A 26,428-nucleotide genomic window follows, 5' to 3' on the forward strand; every position below is an offset into this window, starting at 1 on the left:
ACAGTTCAGCAGCCTTCAGCGCACAAATTTAATCCACTCATAAGTATACAAATATATCTACACACACACATTTATATTATATATATGTGTGTGTGTCATACACAACATATACAAAAGCAGTTCTTACCCTATGTCACCTGATGACTCAAAGATCTCATCCATTTGCAGGATACAGACTGGGGATACAGAACTCTTGCTCTGAAAGGGCAATATGATTTAGCTGCCCTGAATTTGGTTTTAAAAACTTTGAGTTTAAGTAAGTCATCTTTTATTTTTAGTAATGGGAAATATTACCATATTTCTTTCATTGTGTTACGATAATAAACTAAATTAAGATCCTACTGTCAGGTCAAGATCTTGATTGTGGTTTAGAATGCTTTAAATCCGATCAGTTGTGTTGCAGATCCTTTCAAATACCCTGGTTCTCTAAGACTAGGAAGAGAACTGCTATGTCATCTCAGATGACATAATTTCAAGACTTTCTAATTTCTTCCCAATTTATATTATCTCCATTTCTGTCAATTTACAGATAGGTAGAGCTTCTTTCCTCCAAAGATTGACTTAGACAAGTTTCCCTCTTCATTGACAGGCAGGAATATGGTTGGTTTGCTCAAATTCTCAAGTACGAAAAGGAGAGCTGAGGAAATTTGCATCATAAGTCTGGACTTTAGACCTCTGATCTGGAGCCAACATCAGTAGCTCACAGAGCACAAAACATAAAATCAGTATGACTTTATTTTTCTGGAGCTCAAAAGTTTTGATAGATTAAACTTATAACCAAATGTTTTGGACTGGTTGGTACACTGCCTGTTTAATTTAATATTGCTTTATTAAAGATGCAGCACTGGCCATCCACAATGCTCTAACTTTATCGAGGACTTGCATCCCATGGCACATTTATGCCTGGTAAGAAAAATACAAAGCAAGCATGCATTTCATAATGTCTTCTCTGGTTAGCTCTCCAGCTAAGTGGTCAAAGAACCATGCCTTACACAGATTAAATTTGTGCTGCTAACTATTCAGTGCTTACTATTAACTGCTTACTATTCAGTGCTGACCATGTTGCTGAACTATGGCACATTACTAAACAACTCATTTCCCAGCATTTCCTATATAAATAAAATTACTTTTAAAGGAACTTTTTAACCAGAATAAGGAAAGATATGGCTTTCACTGTTGTCCTCATAATTGCACTTGTGAAGAATTAAGAAAAACAACCTGTATAAGCAGTAAATCTGACAGCAATATTTTATATTGTGTCTTAAAAATATCAAATTACAAGAAATAGTGCAAATCCAGTGACCGACCTTACACTTCAACGGTTTTACCTGTTCTTTATCTGAGACATAATCTTCAATGCTTTCTTTCTGAAGGGATTTTTTTTTTTCCTTCCCATGTACTTGTCTTGTGCACGAATATAACTGCTTGGGAGTGCTGTAAAAACGTATGTCAACAAAGTTTTATGGTGTAATTAATTTACGACCGTGTCCTATAAATATCTGTTCATATTGTGGATCTGTTCAGTGTGGATCACTACCCTCCTTTTCAGGCTGTGTCTTTTGTCAGTCCTTAATTCACGCAAGCTTTCAAGAGAGAAATGAAGCAGAAAAAGTCATCTGATAAGAAATACGTTCCTGTTAGTAACTATGAGATTTGGTTTGCATCTCTGATTGCAGTTTTTTTGTGTGTTTCTGTTGGACTGCTTGTACTTTCTTGGTTATCAGTCCAGGAGTTGGAACAGGGTGAGTAGCCAACCTTTAGCTAATTACCTTCAGGAGTTCTTCAGTAGATGTTCAAACTGTGAAGCCAGTGGTGTTTCCATTGTAATTGTATTTCTTATTTCTTGTTATGCTTTTAATGCTGGTGAGGGAGAAGTGGTGTTTTATGGGGTTTATGTGTGTTTTCCTCCTCTCCTCCCCTGAAAATTGATGTCAACAAAATAGGGGAAAAAAAACAAGCTCTTTAATCATTTTCTGAAGTCATAGAAAATAATTTTCATGGTTCAGGCTTTGGGAGAGGTCCCTGAAATGCAATCCAAACTATAAAACTTTGATAATTCAACCATCTTTATGAACTAGAGAAGATAATATAGAAAACTGTAAATATTTAGGTTTTTTCTCCATGTATGAAGTTTGTATCAGAAGACATTGATAATCCACTGAAGTCCTTAAGTGTTCCCTCTCTCTTGGAATTGTTTCATTTTTATTTTTAAAAAATATTTATTTTAAAGTAATGTACTGGTGTGAGAGAGATCCTGCATTAGACAGTCAGCTGTCAGCCTTATGTATAATTAACATAAAGTCATTTTTAATCTTCAGCTAATTCTCAAAATGTGATAGAATAAAGTTACCGATACTCAAAGTAAACTAAATTAAAACGTTGATGTAGGAGGATTTTCAAATGGAACTGAAATTTTGTTTAAGAGATCTTGTGCATATATATTAACTGTGCCCTGGTAAGGCCACGCTTGTAGTACTGTGTCCAGTTCAGGGCTCCACAGTACAGGAGAGACAGGGAGCTCTTGGAGAGAGTATCACAGTGACCTTTGTAGATGAAAAAATATACTGAAGCCCATGAGGACTAAATTTTTAAGTGTGCTAAAAAAACCCAAAACATCTCTTTTGTAGAATATCGTGTTCATTTCTCTAGTTGCTATTGTTTTTCTTTACAGATTTTAAAAGTTGTTCCCTCTACTGACTTTCTTACCCTCTCACCAGAATGCTATCAAATTCCAGTAGTACAAAATGGTGTATTGTTGCATCTAGAGACAGGTTTTAAATTAATGGCTTTGGTTTTAGAAGATGAATAGGCCAGAATTTGTTCACGTGCAAATAATAATTATAAAACACTTTTTAAAAAAATGTATTTGACATATATAATAAAAAGGACCTTTACTATTTAGAAACATTTGCTAAACAGATTTGCAATTGTTGTAAGGATAAATGGCTTTCAAAGAAGCTCAAAGTAGTCTGCTGTTGTTAGTTGATATTAAATTGGTGTCACTGAGCTGTTTCCAACAAAAGCTGTTAATTGTAGTATTTATTGCTTATCTGCTTGTGTCTTAAAATTTGTTTGGGGTGTTAATGCCTTCAAACAACCTAAAAATACCATTGGAATTGTAACTGGTAAGCAAAAGGCATTTCCTATCAGTCAACCACATTAATACAAGTCTTTTCTGAAAATTTCCAGTGTTTCACACAGGGAGGAAATATTTTTAATGTATAATAAATTGTTTTATGGATATCTCATATGCTGTAACATATTAAAATCTAGATCAAATTTGCAGTAAGGACCAGTTATCTAGTTTCCTTATAAATCCTCCCAGAATTTCCTGTATGTGCTGGTAAGAAAGTTTGGATCAAAAATGGTTTAGCTGGTCTGACACTGGTGTTTCCAGTACTGTCATCAAAAACACATATAAAAAGTGTACAGTGCTAATACTGAAAATGTAAGGCAGTAATTCATAATATTTTTTAATTCAGAACACATCAAAACCTCATAATTCACTATTATTCTCCCCACATATCTTTATTGTTTTTGTTAGACATAACTGGGCATACCAGTCCCTTTCATCCATTCACAGTGTTGCTGGAGAACAGCATTTGAAACAGAATTTAAAATAATGAGAACCAAAGACAAATAGTATTTCCAAAAATAAGTTTACAGTTTTAACTATTGTAAGCATTGAAAAATGTTCTTACTTTTTTGAAACCAGTACTAGGAAAAACATCTCTGATTCCAAAGTAAAATGAAAATCTAGAAGTCATGGGTAGAATGAAATCTAATGCAATTTTTTCAATTTTTTTCCATATAATTCAAAATACTGAATTTTATTTTTCATTATCTAGCTGAAGCAGATGCAAATAGTCATGGCTACATGGGAATATTTAAAATAATCTCTGGAACATCATTCATTCCTGCTTTGCAAAACAGTTCATCAGCTGATTTCAAAGTCCTTGCCTTTGATGTTGAACAATTGGTAAGAACCTATCAGTTTCAATTTAATTCAAGAGTATCTGTAAGTACATTAATTCCCTAACATGAGCTGCTGTTGATGGCTTTTTCTTCTCTCCTAGAAGAGTTATTTAAGGTCCTAAGCCTGGTCAGAACTCAATATATTCCTTATCTGTGAAAATCAGTGAATCATCAGAAAAAAACTTTGCTTCTCTAGTATAGAAAAAAGTGATTTAGTACTAAAACCATAAATATAGTATTTGACTGGGTGTATTTTTAAATGCTATATTGGTTTAAGATTTCTTCTTTTCCTGTAGGTAGAAAAGGTCTTTCAAGAAAGTGATCTGAAGAACACATTTGAGAGATGTGAAATTTCCCAGTTCAAGTAGGTACAGCTTAATTAAACTTTGAAAATAAATTACTAAAGTCCTCGCTTAGCTGTTTCTCTCAGGAGAAACTTACCGATACCTTGCTTTTCAAGACATCCTTGGAAACATTCCATATTATTCTTTCCCTATCTTCCATCTTTCAAGTGCTACTCTGGTAAGTTTGACAGCAATGTGCTTAGTTAGCCAAACTTTCTTCTCAGACTCCCGTGTGTCTGTGCCTTGACCAAACCAGTAAGGCTGAGCCCTAAGATCAACTCACAAAAATTCTATATTTTAAAGAACTGCTAAATTATTTTTTCCCAAGCTGCTGTGTTTGCAGGGTTCCTGGTCCTTGCCATCCAAAAGAAATTTCAGGTTAGAGATCTTCTGGCATAAGATGAGATGTATGGAAATAGATTCAGATGTATGGAAATAGACTCATATGTCCCTATGGACATGGATCCACGTATCTCATATTCCTTAGGTTGTTAGCAAGTGAGACTGTCATTTGGCACCAGGCAAAGCTGCACGCTGTGTGTCCTAAAGATTCCATAAAATATGTACAGGAAGACCTGCTTCATTTAATGAAGCTTGTTTGATCTCATTTTCAATCTCCTATTATGTTGATTGTCCTACTGAAGGCCAACTGACAAAAAAGTCCCTCATTACAGTGAGTTCTGCAATGTTAATTCCATCTGCACTATTCTTAATAAGGTCCTGATTCAGCAAAACACATGTAATACTGTCTTCCATTATTAAACAATTTCAGAACGTGCTTTCATCCTATCCACATTATAAAATCAAGGGGAAACATGCTTTTGTATTTTGGGTTTTTTATTGTTGGGTTTTTTTTCTGCAGGAAGTCTGAAGATGGTCTGAAAAGATTCGAGAAGTCAGAGACTGGGTAATTGCATATGACAAAGTTTACTTAAAATATGGGCAGGAGACAATGATGCTATTGATTTAGACAGTTCTTCTGTGGACAGCGAATAGATGAAAAAAAAAAACATCTTTACAGATTGCATGAGGATCTCTAAAAAGAATGAAGCTTCAAGACACATATTTCCTTCAAAAACATCCTTTAGGATTAGAAGTGAAAAAAAAAAAAGCAATAGTCCCTGGAACTGTTGATTTAGAAAGAGAAATGGAAAAGTCACAGTCAAGTAGATAAGAAACTATCTGGAAGGGAAAGGATATCATTTTGTGCTGAGCTTGCTTGTGGAATGCTTCTTTAACTGGGGGGCAGATCTCATGTTATTACTCCTAACTCAAGTTTTAGAGAAAGGTCTGATGACACACTGATTAAGGACAAAAGATTAAGACACAAGCAGAACTGAAAGATCTTGAGAAATGAATGATATCATTAGCTGTCTCATAGGTAAGACCACAAAGTCAAAGTGCAGATTACATGACAACAGGTGATGCAGTTCTGTGATAACAGGTGTGCTTGTGGTATCAGTGTTTGCTGTTAATATATAAAGTTGATAAATGTGTAGAGAAGATAGTTTATTTGAATGACCATACTTAAATAAGAAAAAAGTGGTTTAGGATATTAACCAACCGTGAATACCTGTAATTAATAGGAATTACATTTTAATTAGAACAATCTTTTGATTGGAATAGAGAGGATATACTCCTAATTAGGTGGAGTATGATCACTTCATGGAGAATTTTATAGCTTTAAAGGAATGGAGTATGCAGTAGGAGGCCACTTCCAGGTTTTTGTCCGTGTGAAGGTAGATCCAGTCAGCACAATTTAGTTTCTGCACATAGAAAGGGGCTATTCTCATCAAAATTTGGGCATCAGAGATGAAGACATCTCTGAGCTGGTTGCTCAAGATTGTCTTTGTAAGTGATGGGTTTTTAGTTTTCTCACCTGATCAATTTAGATGCCTTTTTTAGGAGGAGACCAGTTATGCTAAAGAACAGCTTTTTTCTTTCCATCGATGGAAATCTAAGTGTCTGTGTGTTAAATAGTTGTATTTGGCAATAACAATTCCACTCCTGTATCTTGACACAAAAATTACAGAAGTCACAGAAAATTTGATGTTAGTGAAAGTTGGATCTGGCTTTTAATACATCAGTAAGGATCTGCCTTCATTTCTGCTTTGAATAGTACTTTGTCTCAGAAATTATTTTCTTTTCATTTAAAAAGTGTTTACCCCTTTAGGCAATCTGCTTGTTATTTCACCCTTGAAGCTCTGCTGAGTCACAAGGATAGCAGTAAAAGCTTTTGTTTGCTCAGCATGGCCTAGAGGTTATCAGAAATATGCAAGAGGGGAGGTTTTTCCACATGTTACAAACTACAAACTACGCTCAGCAAAATGGCAGGATTAATCACTCCTTACAAAGAGCACTACTGAGTCACTTGCAAATGGGTAGTATAAGTGCTTAGGAATAAAAAAGTTTGCACCTAAGTTTAAGTAAAAGGAGAAAAACTTTGGAAAGTATCATACTTTGGCATTACCTTACTCTAGCTACAGATATAAAACTTCATAATAGTGTCCAGAATGGATGGGAGGCAGCAAACAGAAAACACTCTGGATAAAACTCAGGCCCTCTAGAAGTTAAATGCAGTATAACCATGATTTCAAAATATCTCTCTTTTCAGCCATTACTGTTTCCTTGTGAGAATCCAGGCAATTGCACAGGAGATCCTCAGAAACGCAGAACCCACAGATGGTCTTTGCTTTACAGAAGGGATCACTTTTGTGACATGAATATATTATACAATTTTCATAACACTTCAAGGTCACCATCAATATTTTAGGGCTGAAACTAGGAAACTTGTTGAATGACAATAAACCTACTTCTTTAGTTTTCTTCAAATTCAGGTCTGGTGCAGCAATTGATATAAACTTTTTTTTAGTTTTTTTCCCCAGTGAAAATATGTGCAGATAAAGAAAGAACAAAGTTTCTCCAAAATTCAAACCTACCAGATAATTAAGAGGTGTTTCTTTGCGTGCCATCTTTGCAAGTCAACACTTAAAGACAATCTGACTTTACAAATGGAACCAATGTTAGAATTAAATATTGTCTAGATGATATCATGTAGCAGATTTATTTCATTAGCTAGAATAACTAATGAACCTCTTTATTTTGTATTGCTAGTGTTGTTGTGATCTTCAAACTTTATTTTACCCAGATGGTAACAGCTGAGAAAGTAAAAAATGAGCTGGTTTTGGGTGTCAACACAAGTAACCCTAATCCTACCCAGACTTTGAAAATTGATGTGAACAGCATTCAAGTCACAGGTAACATCAGTAAGTTGTTTTTTTTTTAACTCCAAAAATCCTTGAGGACTACAAGTAACATGAATGAATACTTTGGCTCCCAAACAGCAGAAGGATTGTTACTTTTGCTCTTGGGTACCCTCCTTCCCTGTTACAGATCTTTCAGGAACAGCTCAGAGAATCATTTACAACCTTGTCTACTAGAAGTATGTACCAGCATCGTGTACATTCACTAAGGCAGGAGTAGAGGGCAAAGCAGTGATTTCCCAGTGAAAACCACTCCATTTCATTTCTTTTATGCAGCATAATATTTGCAATTTTTTTAGCTCTCAAATTAAAGCAATTAAGCTCCGACTATGTTGTTTCATAAATAAATGCAGTTATAGTTTTGTTTTGTGAAAGAATAAGGAAAGGGCTCAGACTCAGAGAGGGTGAAGACCCATTTATTGAAAAGATGTCAGTAAGAACAACAAACTAATACTGAACATGGCTTCTGGAAAAGTACACCCAGGGAACTTGCTTCATATTCCTGTAAAGCTTAGGTAAAGCGCAGGTGAGAAAAAAAAAGGAATAGGACTTAAAAGACTAGGTAGTTTTAAATTCTGCACGTATACAAGTATAGTTATTTTATGTAAGTACTAGAAAATTTATCAAAGCCTAAGTGGAAGCCCATTAAGATCAATGGGAACCTTCATTTTTACCTCAACAAAGTTTCAAAACAGACTTTTACTGAGGATGAGGATAAAAAACAATTTGAATTCTTTGAAGTGGAAGTTGATTAGCTGACATTTTAAGACCTGTTGGAGTTACTATTAAGTAGCAACTGAGTGTTTTAAGAGTTTGAATCTGGTGTACCATGTCTCTATTCTAAAAGATGTATTTTTTGCTAAGTACTTCAGCTATTCAAAGGCTAAATTCAGAGTCTTGGAATCTTTAATTCTCTTTACTATTGCACCACATATAAGAAGTTATTCTCAATAACTGCACAAAACTGTGGAAAGTGATTGCTCATTATACTTCAAAAATGTCACCAAAGAAAATAATGAAGAGCTTTTTAAAAGATTCTATATCCATTGATGAACTTTGAAGTAGTCAAACTTTTACTGCTGTGGATCATTAAAATGCCTCTTTTCACATGTGTTGTCATCTGCCCATTCCATCAGGAGTGCTTCAATAAAATAATTGTAACTAATTAATAATCATAATCATATATGGCAGTTTTGCGTCATGTATCTCAATATGTTCTACAAGAGAAATATTATTCCTATTTCAGAGAGGGAGAGATCTACAACACAGGTGTGGCTTGCTTTAAATAAGTTTTCACAGTGATTAAAGGCAACTTTCTCTCTTATAAATTATCCCAGGTTAATTTTAACTCATTTATCTATTCTAAATGCTGTTCTATAAGACACAGGTGCTCTGAAAATCTCTATAGAATATAAAGTCTCAAGACAAAGATTTCCCAGATGAAGACATTCTATATGCAATACAATGAATAGGGATTGAGGATTCAAAGGAATTGCAGTGGCCATGAAACCTCATAACCTCAACTCACTTTCAGGACATTTCCTCCTTAGGAAGGTTATGGAGTTTGAGCAAAGACTGGGAAAAGGTTGAGACAGGCAAAAGGAGGAAAGCAGGATACTGCTAGTGATTCAGTGAGAAATAGTCATGATGATTTTTTTCTTTAACCTTTATTTCTGTCATATAAAACTAGAAACCCTGCTATAATAGAAGTTTAAAATGAACTTGTTTTCTTCCAATAGCTGATGAAAATCTTACCACAGTGACACCTTTACCTTCATCAGGTCAGTATCTTTCATAAAACAGGAACTATTTTTTGTTGCCAATACAACATGAAGGAACATAAGACTTGCTGTTCAGCCAGTATTACTTAATAAAGCTTCCTTGGACGTTGGGCTTGACTGCCAGGGTCCATCCAGTGCTAATTAGCTGCCTTCACTGCTTCTGACAATTTGAGAAAGCAGTGACTGATCTGAAGTCTGTACAGAAGCTCTAAGAGCTTAATTAGTGGATCAAATCAAAAGCTGAGTCTCCCTCAGCCAGCTGAGTTACAAGTTGAAGTTTTCTCAGATTTCGACAGGTAGGCGACACTGTCATGCTGTGGTTACTGATTTACTGAGCCATGTTGATTGACAGACTTTCACTATCACTGGACATCTTATGATGATAAGGTGTGAAGCAGACAAAACTCCTTAGTCTCACAAATTCAGTGAGCACAAATCCACCAAAAGTCAGCCAGACAGCTGAATAAAACAGGAAGTGCTTTGTAGCACTGAGGGCAGGTAGAGGTGTCACATACAAACTGCACACAAATTATCACATAGAAATTCTCCACGGCAGGGTACCAGACCATGAGCTTCATGCAGTGTATATAAGCTAAAGAAATGCATCTATGAATATAGGAGACAAGTATTAATTGATAGTCTAATTACAGTCATAGCAATGAAACAATTATTAGTCTAGTTACAGGCCTATTAACGTATAGTCCAAAGAGTACAATTACTACAGCTTATTCCCAAAGATACAGTTAAAACTGCTAACATATGATTTTTTCCTATCTGTCCCTTCCTCTGGTACACTATCTCAATGCTTACCTCTGTCCTAAGTTCAACATCCTCATGAAGAAATTAGGAGACGGGGGAAGGTGCCAGAGGAAGGGGGAAGGGAGCTGGGAGTTGTCAGCACATCAGGCTGGAATGGCAGTAATATTCCTTGTGTGAATTTCTTCCCTCTTTTTCTTGTGTCTGCTTGAGGTTGTATTGTTAATATTGTCTGCTCCCTTGTTCTTTCTGTTTTAGTCCAAACACCATAATGTACTCAGGTTTTATCATATGTGGTACATTTACATCTGCTGGATGTTTGGATTATGTCTCTGTTGACCCTAAAACCATCCTTATCCATCTCACATGCTACTTTAGTGACATTTTGTAGCAACAGATCATTTGTAATTTGTGCTTATACCACTGAAGCCTCTGTCACTGTCCAGTGTTTTCTTTTATGGTGTCTGCTGTCAACTTGTGAATGCATTTTTGGAAATGTTTGTAACAACTCCAATTTTTTTTTCAACACTCTTCAAGTCATAGATTCCTGATAATTGTTTTATTAGAACTTCTTGCTCAGGCATGCATTCATGTTTTAGGTCTTTGAACATTTAATTCCTTTCAAAATAGTTATCCTATAGTAAATGTATAGGCAGATATATATGTGCATAACACTTTGGAAACTACTGTGTAGGTATGAATTAAGCTTCCTTCTCTGAACATACCTGTGTGAGAACAGTCCTTCCAGCTGCACCCTCCCTGCTCTCCTCTCTCTCTGCCATTTGTGTCCTCAAATTTGCTGACACAGAATACTCCATAATCCACTTAACACAGAATGGCCCATCTTAGCTCAATAGAGTTTGCTAAATTAGCATGTTTTGATAGAAAATTGGTGGGGAATCCTCACACAAGTTTGTATACTAATAGGTCTGGGAGAGCAGGAATATCTGACAAAATTAAATCTGTGATGGCCAACACTCAACAACTCCTCCCCACAAAACTGATGGATGATGATCTATAGAGAAGGCCTTACTACATCTCTCACTTTATTCCTTCTGGCCTTTCATTTTATAAACTGAGGTACAGGGTCCATTAACTGTGGTGACATGGGGATTGTTTTCAGCTGAAGGCATTGACATCCTACTCTCATATTTGAGTCTTAATTTAGAAAGTAAAAATAGTAAACAGGATAGCTCATGCAAATCCAAAGAGAAGAAAATAAGACCATTTGGGAGATGGACATACCAAGCGTATCCTAACGATTATTATTTACAGCACTGTTTGAAGTTCTGTTGGAGCAATCACAAACATGCATTCCATTTTTCCAGACTATTTTGCAGTTTACTATCACTAATACAAATCTCCTTAGTACCTAGGCTTTTGTTTGTGTGTGAATATGTGCACACAGAAGCACGTGTGTATGCCTATATGTAAGTAGACAGATAGATTTCAGGTTCGCAATTGATTTGTTGATCAATGCTATTTGTAAGGAAATGCACATACACATTTTAACTAATGTTAAAGTTGCCATGACTTGTTTTGTTTCAACAGATCCCACGAGTCCAATTACAAGTTCCTTGACACCAACTTCAGGTAAGAACTTTTACATACCAGGGAAAGGCAAGAAAGCATTGCTCTTATTTTAATGGGGGAGAAAAAAAAGTCTTTTGAAGTTATTGAAAAACACATGACTAGAGATAAAAGAATGAGATTTAAAATACACTTTTAAATCTCATAAACATAATTTTTTTCTTATGTTTATTGTGACACTTGACCTTGAGGACCAAGCCACTCAATCAGGCGTTACTATATCATCACCCCAGATGAGGTTTGGGGATATAGCAAATAATGCAGACATAAATTCAGATTAACTGCTGCTTAGTTCTGCCCAAGAAACTGCAGAGGTGTTTCCAGAGAGCAAGTAGAGTTCTAATCTGAGGCTGTGTTTGTCCAGGTTCAGCACAACTCACCACAAGCAAGTCCTCAACAACTGTTGGTGAGTAACTGTGTACAGCCTCTTGTCACACCGTTCAGTCTTCACATCCCATTCCTCTAAATGCAGGATACGCAGGTTTACCTTTGATTAAGGAGGGCTCTTCAAAGGGAGGGGACTTCTAAGGTTCTGCATTCTATTAAAAAATACCACATATTTTGTGTGTGTTGATGTATATGTTGACACTCATACTGGCTGCACTTTTTTCTCTTTCCTATTATTTCTTTATCTTTTTGATGGGGAAAAAAAAAAACCAACACAAAACCTTAGCAAACTCTCACATGACTACCAATGGACAGAAAGGTCCTCTAGCCTCACTGTATGGTGAAATGTATATGACATCTATAAGCAGTCTTATGTGTTTACTGCCCTTATTTAGTTAAGTATGATAACTACATTGCAATAAATTGTAATTCCATTAAAAAAGTCAGAATGTTTTAGTAGGAAATGCTGATTTCTTTCAATCCAGGAGGTGGCACTGCTGTTTAGTTTTCTGAGTTGAATAAACCCAGAATTGATCATGACATATGTAAACAACGTTTCCTTGAGTGTTAGGCTTGTGCAAAACATATTTCTACGTTATTGGTTGGATTTTTTTGTTCTGGGTCTAGAATGCACAGTTTTGTCTCTGCTCATCTGTGAAAATTCATTCGTTGGCACTGTGTCACTTCCAACACCTGACTGAAGTTTGTTTGGTTTGTTTTAATTATCAAATGGATGCAAAATGGCAATATTTTTGGCTTTATAGCATTTGCATTGCTAACGCTGAGAGTGTCTTTGTAAAACATTCAGTGTTTTGAAGTGCTACAATACATCCAAACCAATTTCTTTCTCTGTCATTTACACTGACATACGAGACAATATCATACAGGCATTTACTTAATCTGATTACAGAACTAACAGTTTTATGAGAAAAATAAATCCAGCAATAATGGTTAGAGGCTGCTAAAGCAATTTTACAAATTACTATTTTTCCTTCTTGCGTAAGAAATTTTGACTTTTTCCTGTAAGCATTTACTGAACTAAAGAAAGAGACAGTGTGAGTAGTTCTAGATAGTTTACATATAATTTATTAAAATTTTAATAATTCTGAAATTAGTACTTATCCAAAGGTTATTTTAGCTGCATTCCTGTTCACGTTAGGACCTACTTGAATTCGACAGATGTTTAAGACCAAACTATTTAAAGACTAAAAAAGCATGTTTGAGGTAGATGAACATTTATGTTCTAGGAAAACACTATTAGTGAAATCCACAGTTTTAAGGATCTGCCTATATTTTGTTGTTGGGTGAGGGTTTTTTTCAGAAATTTGCTCTTATAAATTCAATTTGCAAATCTGAAAAGAATATGATTTCTGATAATTCTGGTATTTCAAAATCTAGTCTTAAAGGCTCTTGTTTTTTAGACATGATTGTTAAAAAGCAAGAGCCTTTAGCATGATGAAGTGAAACATTGTGATACGTTGAAGAAATTAAATTGTATTTAACTAAATCCAGAGATTTTTCACTGTTATTTAAACCAAAATACAGTTTTCTCACATTATTAAAACATAAGAAATTGGAAAATTTAATTTATCGTATTGCATAAAATAGTTTGTGTAGAAGAAGGAGATAGGAATTAATGGAAATTTTCTTCCAGCCTTACTTCAAGCTTAGTTTCAAAAAATATTTCACTTTCAAGAACTTCCTCCATTCTCTGCCAAATTTATCTCTTTAGTATGTGACATTTTATTTCAGTCTTCTAAAAATGCAGTTTTGTGAAACACAATAGAGTGGTTGATTAGATTTGTGGTAAAGCAACCAGAGGTAAGTCAATTTTCCTTTGTAGCAAAACTGCATTACTGCTGTGCTGTTATTGCTCTCATCTTTGTTATTCCAGCTGTGTGTTTGCCATATGCTGAACCCTGTGATGACAATGTAACCTGCATTGACCAAGATTTCTTTTGTGATGGAGTCTTGAACTGCCCGGATGGTTCAGACGAATCTGAAAAAAGATGTGGTAAGAATGTAAACCCCTGCAAATCAGTCTCCTTAAACATACTTAAAATTGTCATTAGTTTGCAAATACTTCATGGGCAATAAACTGCACGGTGAAGTCCAAATCAATTCTACTAAAAATAGTAATGAGTGATTGTTATAATCTTTATCTTGTGAATGGAGAAAATTTTCTTTAAAATCCTCATTAATAAAGAATATGTGTAATAAATAATGAAATATTACAATCTGGTTATATAAACATAAAATTATAGAATTTGTTGTTTACTACATAAATATTAATAGCATAAATAAACACTATGTAAATTATAAAATAATATAGACATTTTATATGAAGTTGTGCACCAGTAAAATCAAATAATGTTCTTTCCAAGTAAGTTAAAGTTATGACCCTGCACAGATATAAATTCACATTACCTCATGTCAGAAACCACCTGACGGCATCTCGGAGTCAGAAGAAAAGTTTATCCTTTGATTCCAGGATTGAGAACATCATTATAGAAAATGCTATGAACAGCTTTTCCAGGGTTACTGTGTACCTTCAGATGCATTGATCTGTGCATGCAGACTCCAGATGGGGCAGGGGGTGTGAGGTGGGTAGTGGCAGTGTTTTGCAGCCAGGCCAGGTGAGTGTGGATGGAGTCCTGGCAGGAGCCCAAACTTGTTTGTTGGCCTCCCACCTGCATCTGGCTACCCTGAGTGCTAGGGAATGGGAGTGTCTGCATGGGAGTGTCTGTATGACTCTGATGCAAATGTTTGAGTTGCTGGCACCATAGTGAAAAATGTGAAAATCTGAGTCACTGGTTTTAAGTGTCCCTAGTTGAGCAAGGAGTTGGACCAGATGGTACCATTAAACCTCCAACCTTCTGTGATTCTGTGAAACTCGTACAAACTTGAAACCCCATGGTTTTTCATGTCAAGAGATTATATCCTTCAGCATCAGTCATTTTGTTTGCCTTTATCTTATCTTTGAGTGCTGTGTCCAGTTCGGGGCCCCTCACTACAAGAAGGAATTTAAAGTGCTGGAATGTTTCCAGAGAAGAGCAAATGAGCTGGGGAAGGGTCTTGAGCACAAGTCGTGTGAAGAGACTGAGAGAGCTGAGGGTGTTTAGCCTGGAGAAAAGGAGGCTCAACAGGGACCTTATTGCTCCCTACAACTGCCTGAAAGGAGGTTGTAGCCAGGTGGGGCTCGGTCTCTTCTCTGAGGCAACCAGTGACAGAATGTGAGGAAATGGCCTCAGGTTGCACCAGGGGAGGTTTAGGTTGAGTATTAGGAGGACTGCCCAGGGAGGTGGTGGAGTCACTGTCTCTGGAGGTGTTTAGGGAATGACTGGAAGTGGCACTCAGTGCTCTGGTCTAGTTGACAAGGTGGAGATCAGTCAAAGATTGGACTTGATGACCTTGGAAGTCTCTTCTAAACTAAATGATTCTATGTTTCTATTCTACAATCCATCTGACTGCCTACTTTCCCTGATCACCCTTTTGTGCAGAGCAGGCACTGATCTGTGTAGATTGTAGGAAGGAGTCTGACTGTGTTTCCATTTGCCAGAGGGCTGTGCAGCATTTTGTTGGGAACACGTGTGTTAATGCTGTCTGCACTGCTCTTCGCAGCCCCAGCTCTCAGTTAAAAGTCTGTCAAGTTTTCTTGCAAGGAGAACATTGCAAATGTTCTAGGAGAGTCTGGAGCCATTAACTCCCTGAGAGTTTTGTTTACTTGTTTGTTCTTTAAATATAGACTTTGGTGTTAGAAATCTGGAATGCTACTTTCCACTCTGCTGTGAGAAGAGCCCTCTGAGCTTTCCTGAGAAAAACAGTGGGGAAAGTCTGCTCTGAGCTTTCAGAAACATGTAAAATGCTGGGCTCTGAAACATACAAGCAAGTAAAAGACAAATTTACTTTGTAAAGAATCTGCAAGCTTGACTTTGAAGGCTGGTGACATGTTGACGCCTTCTGTCAGAAGTATGATTTTCTTAAAAAACAAAACAAACAAACAAACAAAAACCCCAAAGCAAAACAAACGAACAAACACACACACAAAAAAACAACCAAAACGGTGAATTGCAGCCCTGCCCATCACCTGTGTTTTTCCTTAGTGCAGTCAGCTCAGAAGGGAGACTTAGCTGAACGTTTTGGAGGAAATATACATCAAAATAGTCCAGTAGGATGTCCACTACAATCCAGTAAAATTAACAGATCCATCTAGTTGGATCATAACAATGGTGAGCTCTGAACAGGTCCCTCCACAGGTGAGGAAATCAGAAGATCCTAAAGCAACCTCAGCTAGACCTTTGTTCCATTGCAAGCATTAAGGTAGCACAACCCCGAAGAGTTAGTCAGTCATTCATTTCTACCATCATACGTTTGTTTTGAGACATGTATTTTTTGGGGGGTCATTTTATTTTATTATTTTTATTTCAGGTATAGCTGAACAAAAATTGTTCAGATCCCTATAGTTATGAAGTAGTATTATCTCATAAAATGAATGCTTTTCACTTACTGTTATGGAACGGCCCAGCTTGGAAGGGACCTTAAAGATCTGCTAGTTCCAACCCCTGTGCCATAGGCAGGGACACCTTCCACTAGACCAGGTTACTCAGAGCTCCATCCAACCTGGCTTTGAACACTTCCTGATATGTGACTTCCACAACTTCTCTGAGAAACCTGTTCGAGAGCCTCACCACCCTCACAGTAAAGAATTTCTTCCTAATATCTAATCTAAAGCTGCTCTCATTTTGAAGCCATTCCCCCTTGTCCTGTCACTCGAGGCCCTTGTAAATAGTCTCTCTTCATCTTTCTTGTAGAGACCCTTTAGGGAAGGGACACAATTAGGTTCCCCTGAAGGCTTCTCCTCTCCAGGCTGAACAATCCCAATTCTCTCAGTCTTTCCTCATAGGAGATGTGCTCCATCACTCTAATCAACTCAGTGACCTCCTCTAAACTTGTTACAACAGGTCAATGTCCTTACTAGGTCTGAGTGTACAAGCTTCATTCACATTTTATTAAGATACTACAGTCACACCTGTTATATAGGATAGAATTTAATTGATATTCGTACATTGGGAGATACAGACAAAAATAACCTCAAATACTTGCAATCAAAGCTGTGTAGTAATGACTCAGCTGTGCCCTGGAGGCTAAACAGTGGTTTAAGTTATGAATTGTGCTTGAGTTTTGCAGCTGATGCGTAGACTCTTATGCACATGGCTTTTGGATCTGATTTACATATCTCCCTGAATATCTACCAAATATAAGTTGTGAATTCCCTGCTCCTTTGTAACTGAGGATATTACTCTTTATTCATCATGTTAACAGTCACTAATGAATGCACAAAACTGAGCTGAAACTTTCAGGAATCTGAAACAATAGACAGAATGTCACAAGGAAACTCGCTACGGTTACAGTCCACTTCAGGGAGCTGGATGGTTTTCCCTCGTTCATCTTCACTGATGCCTGGCATTTCCAAGCAATTCTTTCAGTTACCATTATTGTAGCAGTTTCAGCTCATAACCTTAAAAAAATACAATTCTGACTGGAGGACAAAATATTGCTCCATGGCTCTCATGTTACATTTCAGCCTTTTCCATCCAAAGTGTCATAGCTTTTCTAAATTTGTATATTTAGGTTTCTTAGCAGACCTTGCGAAAACAGTGGAATGAGTATTGAGAAGTTAGATGCATGTTCGGGGCAACTGCCTCTTTGATTTTTTATTTTCTCACCCCTAGAAAAACTTAATATGGTCATATAAAAGCTAAAATTGTCTAGATTTTCAGAGGTGCCTCTGAGTTTCACCATGAGATTTACAGCCAATTCATAATTCGTGCTACAAGTGCTCTTGCACACAGAAGAGCTGCTGTCCTTTAAATAACTTGTTTTTTTCATCTTGATTGCTATTCCCCATAGTATTTCAGACTTTAGAATACATTAATGGTTTAAAAATATAGGATAAAAAGTGAATTTTAGTAGTCTCTTCCTGCATTAGACAGAATTCAGTAAAATCTCAGCAGAGATTCAGGCAACTGAACAACCGTTTTTTGTTTGTTTTATCGATTAAAATTATCTTGAAAGGTTTCTTTCTGGCTCTGCAATGCAGTACAGTAACAAAAGGCATCACAAAAGTGCAGCTAGCAATTTCAGTGAAAGGGTCTCTAGAGAAATGTGAAGTCTGAACAGCATCTACTAATAATGACGGGCACTGCTGTAAAGCAGCTGTGGAGAATGTAGGTGTAAGGAAAGGGAGAATGGAGACTCATCCCAGGAGGTGTTTCTGAAGCCTCTCTTTGCAGTTATTACATGTCTGTAATTTTGTGATTACCCACCTCAGAGCATCACTACAGGGCTGAGAGAGATCAATCATATGTAAGACAGAAAGTAATGAACTGCCTTTGGCAGAGAAAGGTCCTGTCAAAGTGAAATATGTGAGCTTGATCTGACCAGTTTGGGGAGCTTCTCCCTGAAGTTCTAGGGTAACAGGACTAAGCCCCCTTAATGTGCCCTGTACATTCAGCACCCTAAGTAAATAGAAATGGACAGCAAGATGCCTGTTGGGGAAGTAATGGAAGTGATTCCTACAAAAGAGGAAGTGATTCCTACAAAAGATGACCCCTGTCTCATCGGGGGCTTTTCTGAGGGCTCCAGGAGGAGGCAGAAATATAATGACTCCTGTACCCCTGCCCACCTTTGACCACAGCTGCCTCCTCCCTGCAAGGAGAAAGCACTGGGAAGTTCTTCAGGGAAATAGGACTAGTCCTTGTTCTCTTCCTGCTCATTCCTGAGACACTAAGCACTTTTGCCAGGCTGTGAATGAGCAGCCTAAGGACCTTTTCCTGAATTGTCGTCTTATTTCAATTTTCTCACTGTCTCCTGAAAGATAAGAAGAAACAAGTAAAAACAAACAATACGAAAAAATAAGACGATAAGAACAATAAGAATAATAGGGGACTGGGTCATCTCTCCTATGAGGAAAGGGTGGGGGAGCTGGGCCTGTTCAGCCTCAAGAAGAGACAATTGAAAGGAGACCTCAGCAATGTCTGTCAGTGTCTGCAGGGAGGTGTCAGGAGATGGACCAGGCTCTGCTCGATGGTGCTGAGCAATGGGACAAGAGGCAAAAACCGATGCCCAGGAAGTTCTACCTGGATATGAGGAAGAACTTCTTTCTTGTGCAGTGACCACACACTGGAACAGATCACCCAGAGAGAGTGTGGAGTGTCCCCTCCCTCACTGGAGATATTCTGGAACCATCTGGAAATAATCCTGTGCCATGTACTCTGGGATGACCCTGCTGGAGCAGGGAGGTTGGACCAGATGACACCCTGTGGTCCCCTCCAACCTGACCCATTCTGTGATTCTAACAGAAATTAATGAGCAAATATTTGTCATTGATTTTATTAGAACAGTGTGTATATCTCTTTTTATTACTGCCAGTGGTATGAAATTCTTTTTAGATCAGAATATTTCTTGCTTGTTAATAGTACCTTTTTTTTTTTCTCTTCATTAATAACTAGCTGGGCACTTTCCTTCTTCTTACACTGATTTTATTATTCGCCTTGGGAAGGACAGGAAACACATGTATTAAAGTGAACAGAAAAAGTATTTGCATACCAATTCCCAACTCTAATGCTGTAGCCTATTATGATAAAAAAGTCATATAGCAACCCTCAATCATGAACCTTTTCTCTCTGTGTATTTAAAATCTCATGTGTTCTGTTTTCCTCTCAAAGGTTGAAAAGTGAATACGATTCTATTCCAGCTCATGCATTAGATTTGTTGGCGAAGTTCATTCTGCACAATCTTTATTAACAAGTGTATGCTTAAGCCTGACTGAAACAAAGCTTAATTTTCATGTTGTGTTTGCTACAGTGGTAGTCAGAAATAATTTTACATTTATAAAATGAACAGACCAGGAGCCCCGATTTATCATTTTATATATAATTTCCTAGAGAAAGACTATGCTCAATAAAATTTCTATATGATTGATAATTCATAATTTGGGCAGTAGTTATAGGTATGATTTCATTTCTGGTGTTAATGAAAAGCTCTATCTGATTTCTGATCATCTGCCTTGAATTGGTGAACTTGTCTTTACATCTTCAGAAAATCATGTGTGGTGCTGATTTTATCCTTATTTGAAAGCTCTATGATGCTTTCTGAACAACTGAAAAAAAAAATCATTAAGCAGGTTCCTAGGATAATTAATGTTCAAGAGATGCAACCAAAGCTTCAACAGTACTTCAGTGTCTGCTGAAATAAAATAACTCTACATGAATTACCATTTCTAATCTTGCTGAGGTTTAAAAAGACATTTATTTTTTTTTAGTATCTGTTTTCTTAAACTCAAGAACGTTCATAGAATGGAATAGCAGCACCAAGAGAACAAAACTAATAAAAGATTTTTGAAAAAATAGATGATGATGGATGACACTTACCTCAGATGAATGAACTCAATAGCTGGCAGGAAACTTGGGAGATCCACTTATCTCTTGGAGTACTCAGTAATACATAAGGCAAGGAACCAGGAAGCTCATAAAAGTAGAGATAACAATAGTCAACCATATCCATTCTTGCTTTTATTCACATGACATCGAATCATTTCTGGTAGTGCAAACACAGTTTTCTGATTTAAAGTAACTGTAGATAAGAACTGTTAAGGGAAGATCATGTTTCCTTATAAATAAAATGAAAGAAAGAGTTGGATTTGTTAAATGCATGTGTTAGATTTTAATTATTTGGTTTGGTTTAGACTAGTTTGGATTAGTTGGGTTATCTCTAATTTAAAAATAAATCTTCTGTACCACTTTTCTTCCTATACAGTACTTTGAGATCAAAAAGTAATAGGAATTAGAAATAGGAATAAGTTAATAGTGTGTTTTACTTTGTCTTCGCATTGTTGTTTACGAAACATTTCCAAGGTAACCCATGTAAACCAGTATTCAAGGTCGCCCTCATTTTGGCTCCAATTCTGTTTTTCAAGTGGCATTTTGACAAATGATCTTCATTATATCTTTACAGCTTCAGTTTGTGATGGAAAATTCATGTTGACTGATTCCTCTGGGTTTTTTCACTCTATGAATTACCCAGAGCCATATAATGCAGATATCATTTGCAAATGGATAATACTGTAAGTCATTTTCCAATAATTTTGTACCTAATATTTTTTTGATTATGAGGTGATATTGTTTCCTGCACAACAGCCTTATGCCATTTGTTTGGATTATACTCCAAATACTCCGGTATGGAAAATATGTAATATTACTTTTTGCCTTTGTATTTATGTAACTTTTCTTTTAAAATTTGCATGCCTAAATCCCATAACTATATCAATAATTTGCCCACTTACCAAAATTCTCAGGTATGACGTTGAGAAATTTTGTGGTTATATGCATACACAGTAACCTAAGTGTAAGCTCAAAATAAATCACATAATTCAAAATAATTGCAAGGGGTTTTCTTTTCGAAGTATTGCATTAAATACTAGTCTTCAGGTAATGGTTTTATATGATATAACTGTTATTAACAGATGGAATTTTCAAGAATTCCCTTGTCATTTAGGGGTACAGATTTCTTCTGGGAGTTAAGAGTACCTGTGCTCCTAAGTAATTGAGTAATATGTTTTAAAATTGCATGATATAATAGCACCAAATGCCTTTTCAGCCCTAGGCACAAGAAGTGAAATTTTTTATCAAGGATACGCGCCCACAGCTGGGAGAGATCTATTTGGCTTTGACTCTCTAGATCCACTTCATAGACCAGGGAGAAAAAAAATTGAAAGGCAGTAATTCTTATTATGGCTTTGTAATAATGGCTGTTCTTTGATTCTGAGAAATATTAGTATGGTAGAAAAGTTTCAAAGGAGATTAAGGAATTGCCTTTAAAATTGGAAAAGTTTTGGTCTTCGCATTGCAAAGGCTCCTTCGAAAGTCCTTTGATTTTGTTAAGGACATTTGTTCCTTCTCATCTTCAGCAGCACTATTCATCAATAACTACTGGCTACACAGGAGTTTAGAACCTAGATGTGTCCCAGGAAAAGCTCAAGATTTTGTCCTTCCAAATATAAGTCTGACTTGTTCCTCATTTCGTGCTGTTGCAGAATTTGAGCACAGTAAATAAATGTGACTCAAGTGCACAATTTCCTTCTAAGCTGTTAATTTTGCTTCAAGTGCTGCTATAGCTTCAAGAAGCATTGTATTAGGTAGATATCTATACCAGGTATGAGGCTAATAAAAGCTTCATTTTGGAAAGAATCATTAGTAATTGCAAATAATATAGTAGAGGTTCTGCAGATCTGTGTAATTACAGATTGATCAATGGCAAAACCAACCATCTGGATTTATCTTCCACTGACCTGCTTTAAAAAAATCTGGCAACACTGACAGGCCTGGGAAATTTAATGTGGTACTCAAATTTTGTCTACCTTTAGAACAGAATTGTTTCTACAAGGGAACCTTTTGGGTTTTTCAGTAAACAATGAGAGACACTTCTCTATTGTTTTTATTATCCCTATAAAAATGTGTTAAAAGTCACCCTCTAATACATCCGAGATTGGATTTCTCTTCTGCCTGCCTTTGTTTAGAAAGATTTCCCCATTACCTTTAGGAAAAGCTTTTACATTTTCACCCCATTTAACTCCAAATGAAGATGCAATTTCCTCTCCTTCTAAAAAACCAGTATGCTCAATATATGCCTGAAACTTTAGCTTTCTGAAAGACTACATTTTGACCCTATCTTTTATTCTTTTCAAACCAAGGATATTTTTTCCCTCTGGAGAAATATACAACAATAATAATTAAAAAAAAAGGCAAATATTAAATGTGTACTTCACACTTCTCTACCCATCATTACTGATAAACACCAGCAGATTGCTGTTGAAAAGCTATTTTCACTCGGTATTTCAATTCTAGAAAACAACAAATAGGGGTAAAGGAAGCTAAGTTGATTGTGATAGTAGTGTTTTAGAATTTGTACTACCATATATGTTTTGCAGAAAGGAAGTGGGATAGTGAGTTAGATATAGATTACTGAGAGAACATAACTGCAGCAAAATAACTTTATTTTAAGTGACTTTTGTTATTAAACTTACTGTGTGATGGTTAGGGTGTATAACAAGTTCCCAAACAGCAGGTTTGAGATCATCAAATCTTCATGAAAATCCTGTTTTGGTCATAAGAAACATTGTTTTGAACTTTCAGAAGAGAGATTTTGATATTTTGCTATTCATATTGGTACCACAATGCTATTCTTCTGGCCTTAGGAAGTCTACCTGAGCAGTGAGATGATATCTAATAGCAACATGCATGAAAAGGTAATTGTAATTCAATGAGAAGCAGAGGACAATCAGAAACAACCAAAAAGCCTGCAGAACTGACTAACACATCCTAGAGTTCAGAACATTCAGTTTCTAGAATATACTTAACTCCAGCAAGTAAAGGAGAATTTGTACTGTCACAAAAGGTTTATGGCCTATTCTTTTGGTAATATTACAAGGTAGAAGTTAGACAAATAGGTCATCAATTAATATAATTTCCTGTTGCTTCTGAACTTAAAATCATTCAAGCACTCAATGAATTTACTACAGTCAAAAAGAGATTTTCGGTTTTGAGGTTTATTTTTCTCTTGCTACTTTAGAGTTCCTCAAGGTTTGTCCATTAAGCTGAACTTCACTTCCTTTGAAACACAACAATATGCAGACACATTGGATATTTTTGAAGGTGTAGGACTAAACAAGATTTTAAAAGGTAAGTTCATTTTTCAGATAATATTACTTTTCCATTCATAAAATCTGAGTGGTAAATCATACATTTTGAGGTGAAAAAAGTTGCATGTATATTTTTGAGAGGAAGACTGGAGCTGTGTAAAATTACCCTGTTAGACAATTATCTCAATATACATATCTGCTCTTAAAAGTTACTTCTCTTATATACTAAGAAATATCTACTTGGTTTTTAAGCTCTTATTTAAACAATCTTGATAACTTGTCCAGAGTCATAGTCTTGTAGGGTCCATGTTTCATTGGAAATATGTTGTCAGAAGATCCTGTAACATCACACACAAAAACATAAAATAAAAGTATCTAAACTGGACTGTTGGGAGAAGTACTATGATACTCTCTGAAAATAATTATAAGCATGGCATTGCTTTCCTTGAAATACTGATGCTACCTTTTCTCTGTCTCTATACTCTACTCTGGAAAACTGAGATTTTGCCCATTTTTTACAAGACTCAGTCTATACAGCTGAATTCTACCAGAGGTGGAAAACAGATATAAATATATAAAGAAAGTATTATTATTTATCCCTATTTTTGGAAGCAAGTAGAGAATAGGAATGTGAAATAGTAAAAGACTAGTTGATAGTAGTCTTCCATAGTCTTCACCAATAGTCATCCATATTGGTGAATATGAGAGATGGGGTATGCAGAATATTCATATGGCAGCCAAACAGCTAAATTCACCAAGGGTTTGAAGCTATTGTAACAGAATCACAGTACAAGAGGGAAAGCATTCCTTAAGACTCAGTAAACTAATCCAGTGCATTTTTGTGACAGCACTGGAGATTTTAATGTGCATGTGATTATTTTCTCTCTGACTATATTATTCTTTATTTGTTTTCAGCTTCTCTGTCAGGGACAAATACTGAAACAATTTACATTTTTTCTCATGAGGTTACAGTACAGTTCACAACAGATTATGATGAAAATTACAGTGGCTTTAATGCAACATACACTACATTTAATGCGAGTGAACTAAACAGTAAGTGTTCTCTGCGTGTGTGTGTGTGTGTGCGTGTTTGTTACCCCAGAAGTTTGATGTATCCATGTTTTCAATCTGACAATATGTAAAAGGGAAGCAGTATTTTCTGGCCTCAGTCCACTAACTAGACCTTGTTTGGAACATTTCATACTGCTTTAAAGATCAAATGATTGATGTCAATAAGATCACCCTGTTGGCTTCTGTCTGGCAGTAGGGTGATGTCTTACAAAGCTCATCAGTTTGTTCAGTAATGAACACTGTGGAACCACTGACAACAATCATGCAGATAGGCACTGGGGAAAGTTCAGAATGCAGTAAATCTACAGTGGCAACAAAATGCAGCAATATGACTCATGCTTTGGGATTCCTTGGTAACTGGAAAAATGGTGGCTTTTTCAGCTGCTAAATTTTGAACAGGATGTGAATAGGGGATGTGACAGGGAAGGAATATACTGCAGGAAGCATCCAGAGTACCAGAAAACTCCTGTCATGTGAAAGCCCCTGCTGACCTGCACTTAAAGGGAAAGACATGGAAATATCGTGGGAAGAAAAGTGGTGAGGATGCTGCAGCAAATGCATGTGAGCAAAGAAGGAGCAAAGGAGCAAATGAGGAGAAGGAAAGGGACATCCCAGGTGCATAGAGCACAGCATTCAGCTCTGGTGGTGAGCCCTTTCAGCTGGAGCAATCCAGGACTTGGCAAAGAAAAGAGAAGAGCAGGGTTGACCTTTAGAGCTACCTTTGCAAGAGGCTCTCTCTTATTCCCCCACCACGTTACTGGTGAAGGATCAGAAATGAAGATTGGTGAGTGCAAGAGTATTTAGGGCCACCCTTCAGTGATAATGTCTTGTTAACAAGTACAAATGACACATTTATTTGAGTAATTATGTTGCATTGCATAGAGGAGGAAATTGAGTCGCTGCAGGCTCCAGTTTACAATCATAACTAAAAGTTTATGTTTTTCGTCTCTCTTTCTTACCTAATTCTGAGAAAATGCTCAACATCTCTGTCATTTTTATTTACTAGAGTTTCTTATTCACAGATTATGAGAAAATCAATTGCACTTTTGAAGAGGGCTTTTGTTACTGGATACAAGATTTAGATGCTGCTTCAGTATGGGAAAGACTTCAGGGTCCTACCTTTCCCGTGATGAGTGGTCCTGAGTTTGATCACACGTTTGGCAACATCTCAGGTAAGATAAAAAGAAAATTTGCTTGCAGATTAAAGGAAAAACTTGATTTAGCTTATGTTATATCACTGTGCAATGGATACTTCATAGTGGTGTTACTAGGATGTCATTTTAATATGCCATAAAAATGAGTCAGGGCTACCAGGCAAAACATTTTATGTCACTGATTGGATCTTATGGAAATAGAGCAAAACTGGAGGAAGAAATAAAGGAATATGTAAAGTGGATAAAATGTGAGGTACTGAAAAGTTTCAATGCTATTATTATGCAAAGAGCCGTATCTAAGAAATTTCTATCATCCAAGAGTGTTATAGGTCAAAACCCCTCATCTTTACCTTAATGGAAAAAAAAGTATAATTACATTTTAGGGAAATCACTTCTATTTCATTTGTAT

The 26,428-nt window shown here is 36.3% G+C and overlaps 1 protein-coding gene across 1 annotated transcript in view; it reads left to right on the plus strand.

Annotated features, from left to right (window-relative positions):
- Positions 1–1,597: 1,597 nt before the first annotated feature.
- TMPRSS15 (transmembrane serine protease 15) overlaps positions 1,598–26,428 on the plus strand; it is a 53,275-nt gene continuing 28,444 nt past the window's right edge. Inside the window, exons 1-13 of the mRNA XM_018076931.2 lie at positions 1,598–1,742; positions 3,849–3,979; positions 4,272–4,339; positions 5,182–5,226; positions 7,434–7,576; positions 9,322–9,363; positions 11,671–11,712; positions 12,080–12,115; positions 13,991–14,110; positions 21,112–21,220; positions 23,725–23,834; positions 24,710–24,847; positions 25,888–26,037. Coding sequence (XP_017932420.1) covers positions 1,598–1,742; positions 3,849–3,979; positions 4,272–4,339; positions 5,182–5,226; positions 7,434–7,576; positions 9,322–9,363; positions 11,671–11,712; positions 12,080–12,115; positions 13,991–14,110; positions 21,112–21,220; positions 23,725–23,834; positions 24,710–24,847; positions 25,888–26,037 — 1,279 coding nt within the window. The remainder of the gene's footprint in view (positions 1,743–3,848; positions 3,980–4,271; positions 4,340–5,181; positions 5,227–7,433; positions 7,577–9,321; positions 9,364–11,670; positions 11,713–12,079; positions 12,116–13,990; positions 14,111–21,111; positions 21,221–23,724; positions 23,835–24,709; positions 24,848–25,887; positions 26,038–26,428) is intronic.

This window comes from Manacus vitellinus, unplaced genomic scaffold, assembly GCF_001715985.3.
Source record: "Manacus vitellinus isolate BGI_N305 unplaced genomic scaffold, ASM171598v3 scaffold_34_pilon, whole genome shotgun sequence".
Lineage (NCBI taxonomy): Eukaryota > Metazoa > Chordata > Aves > Passeriformes > Pipridae > Manacus > Manacus vitellinus.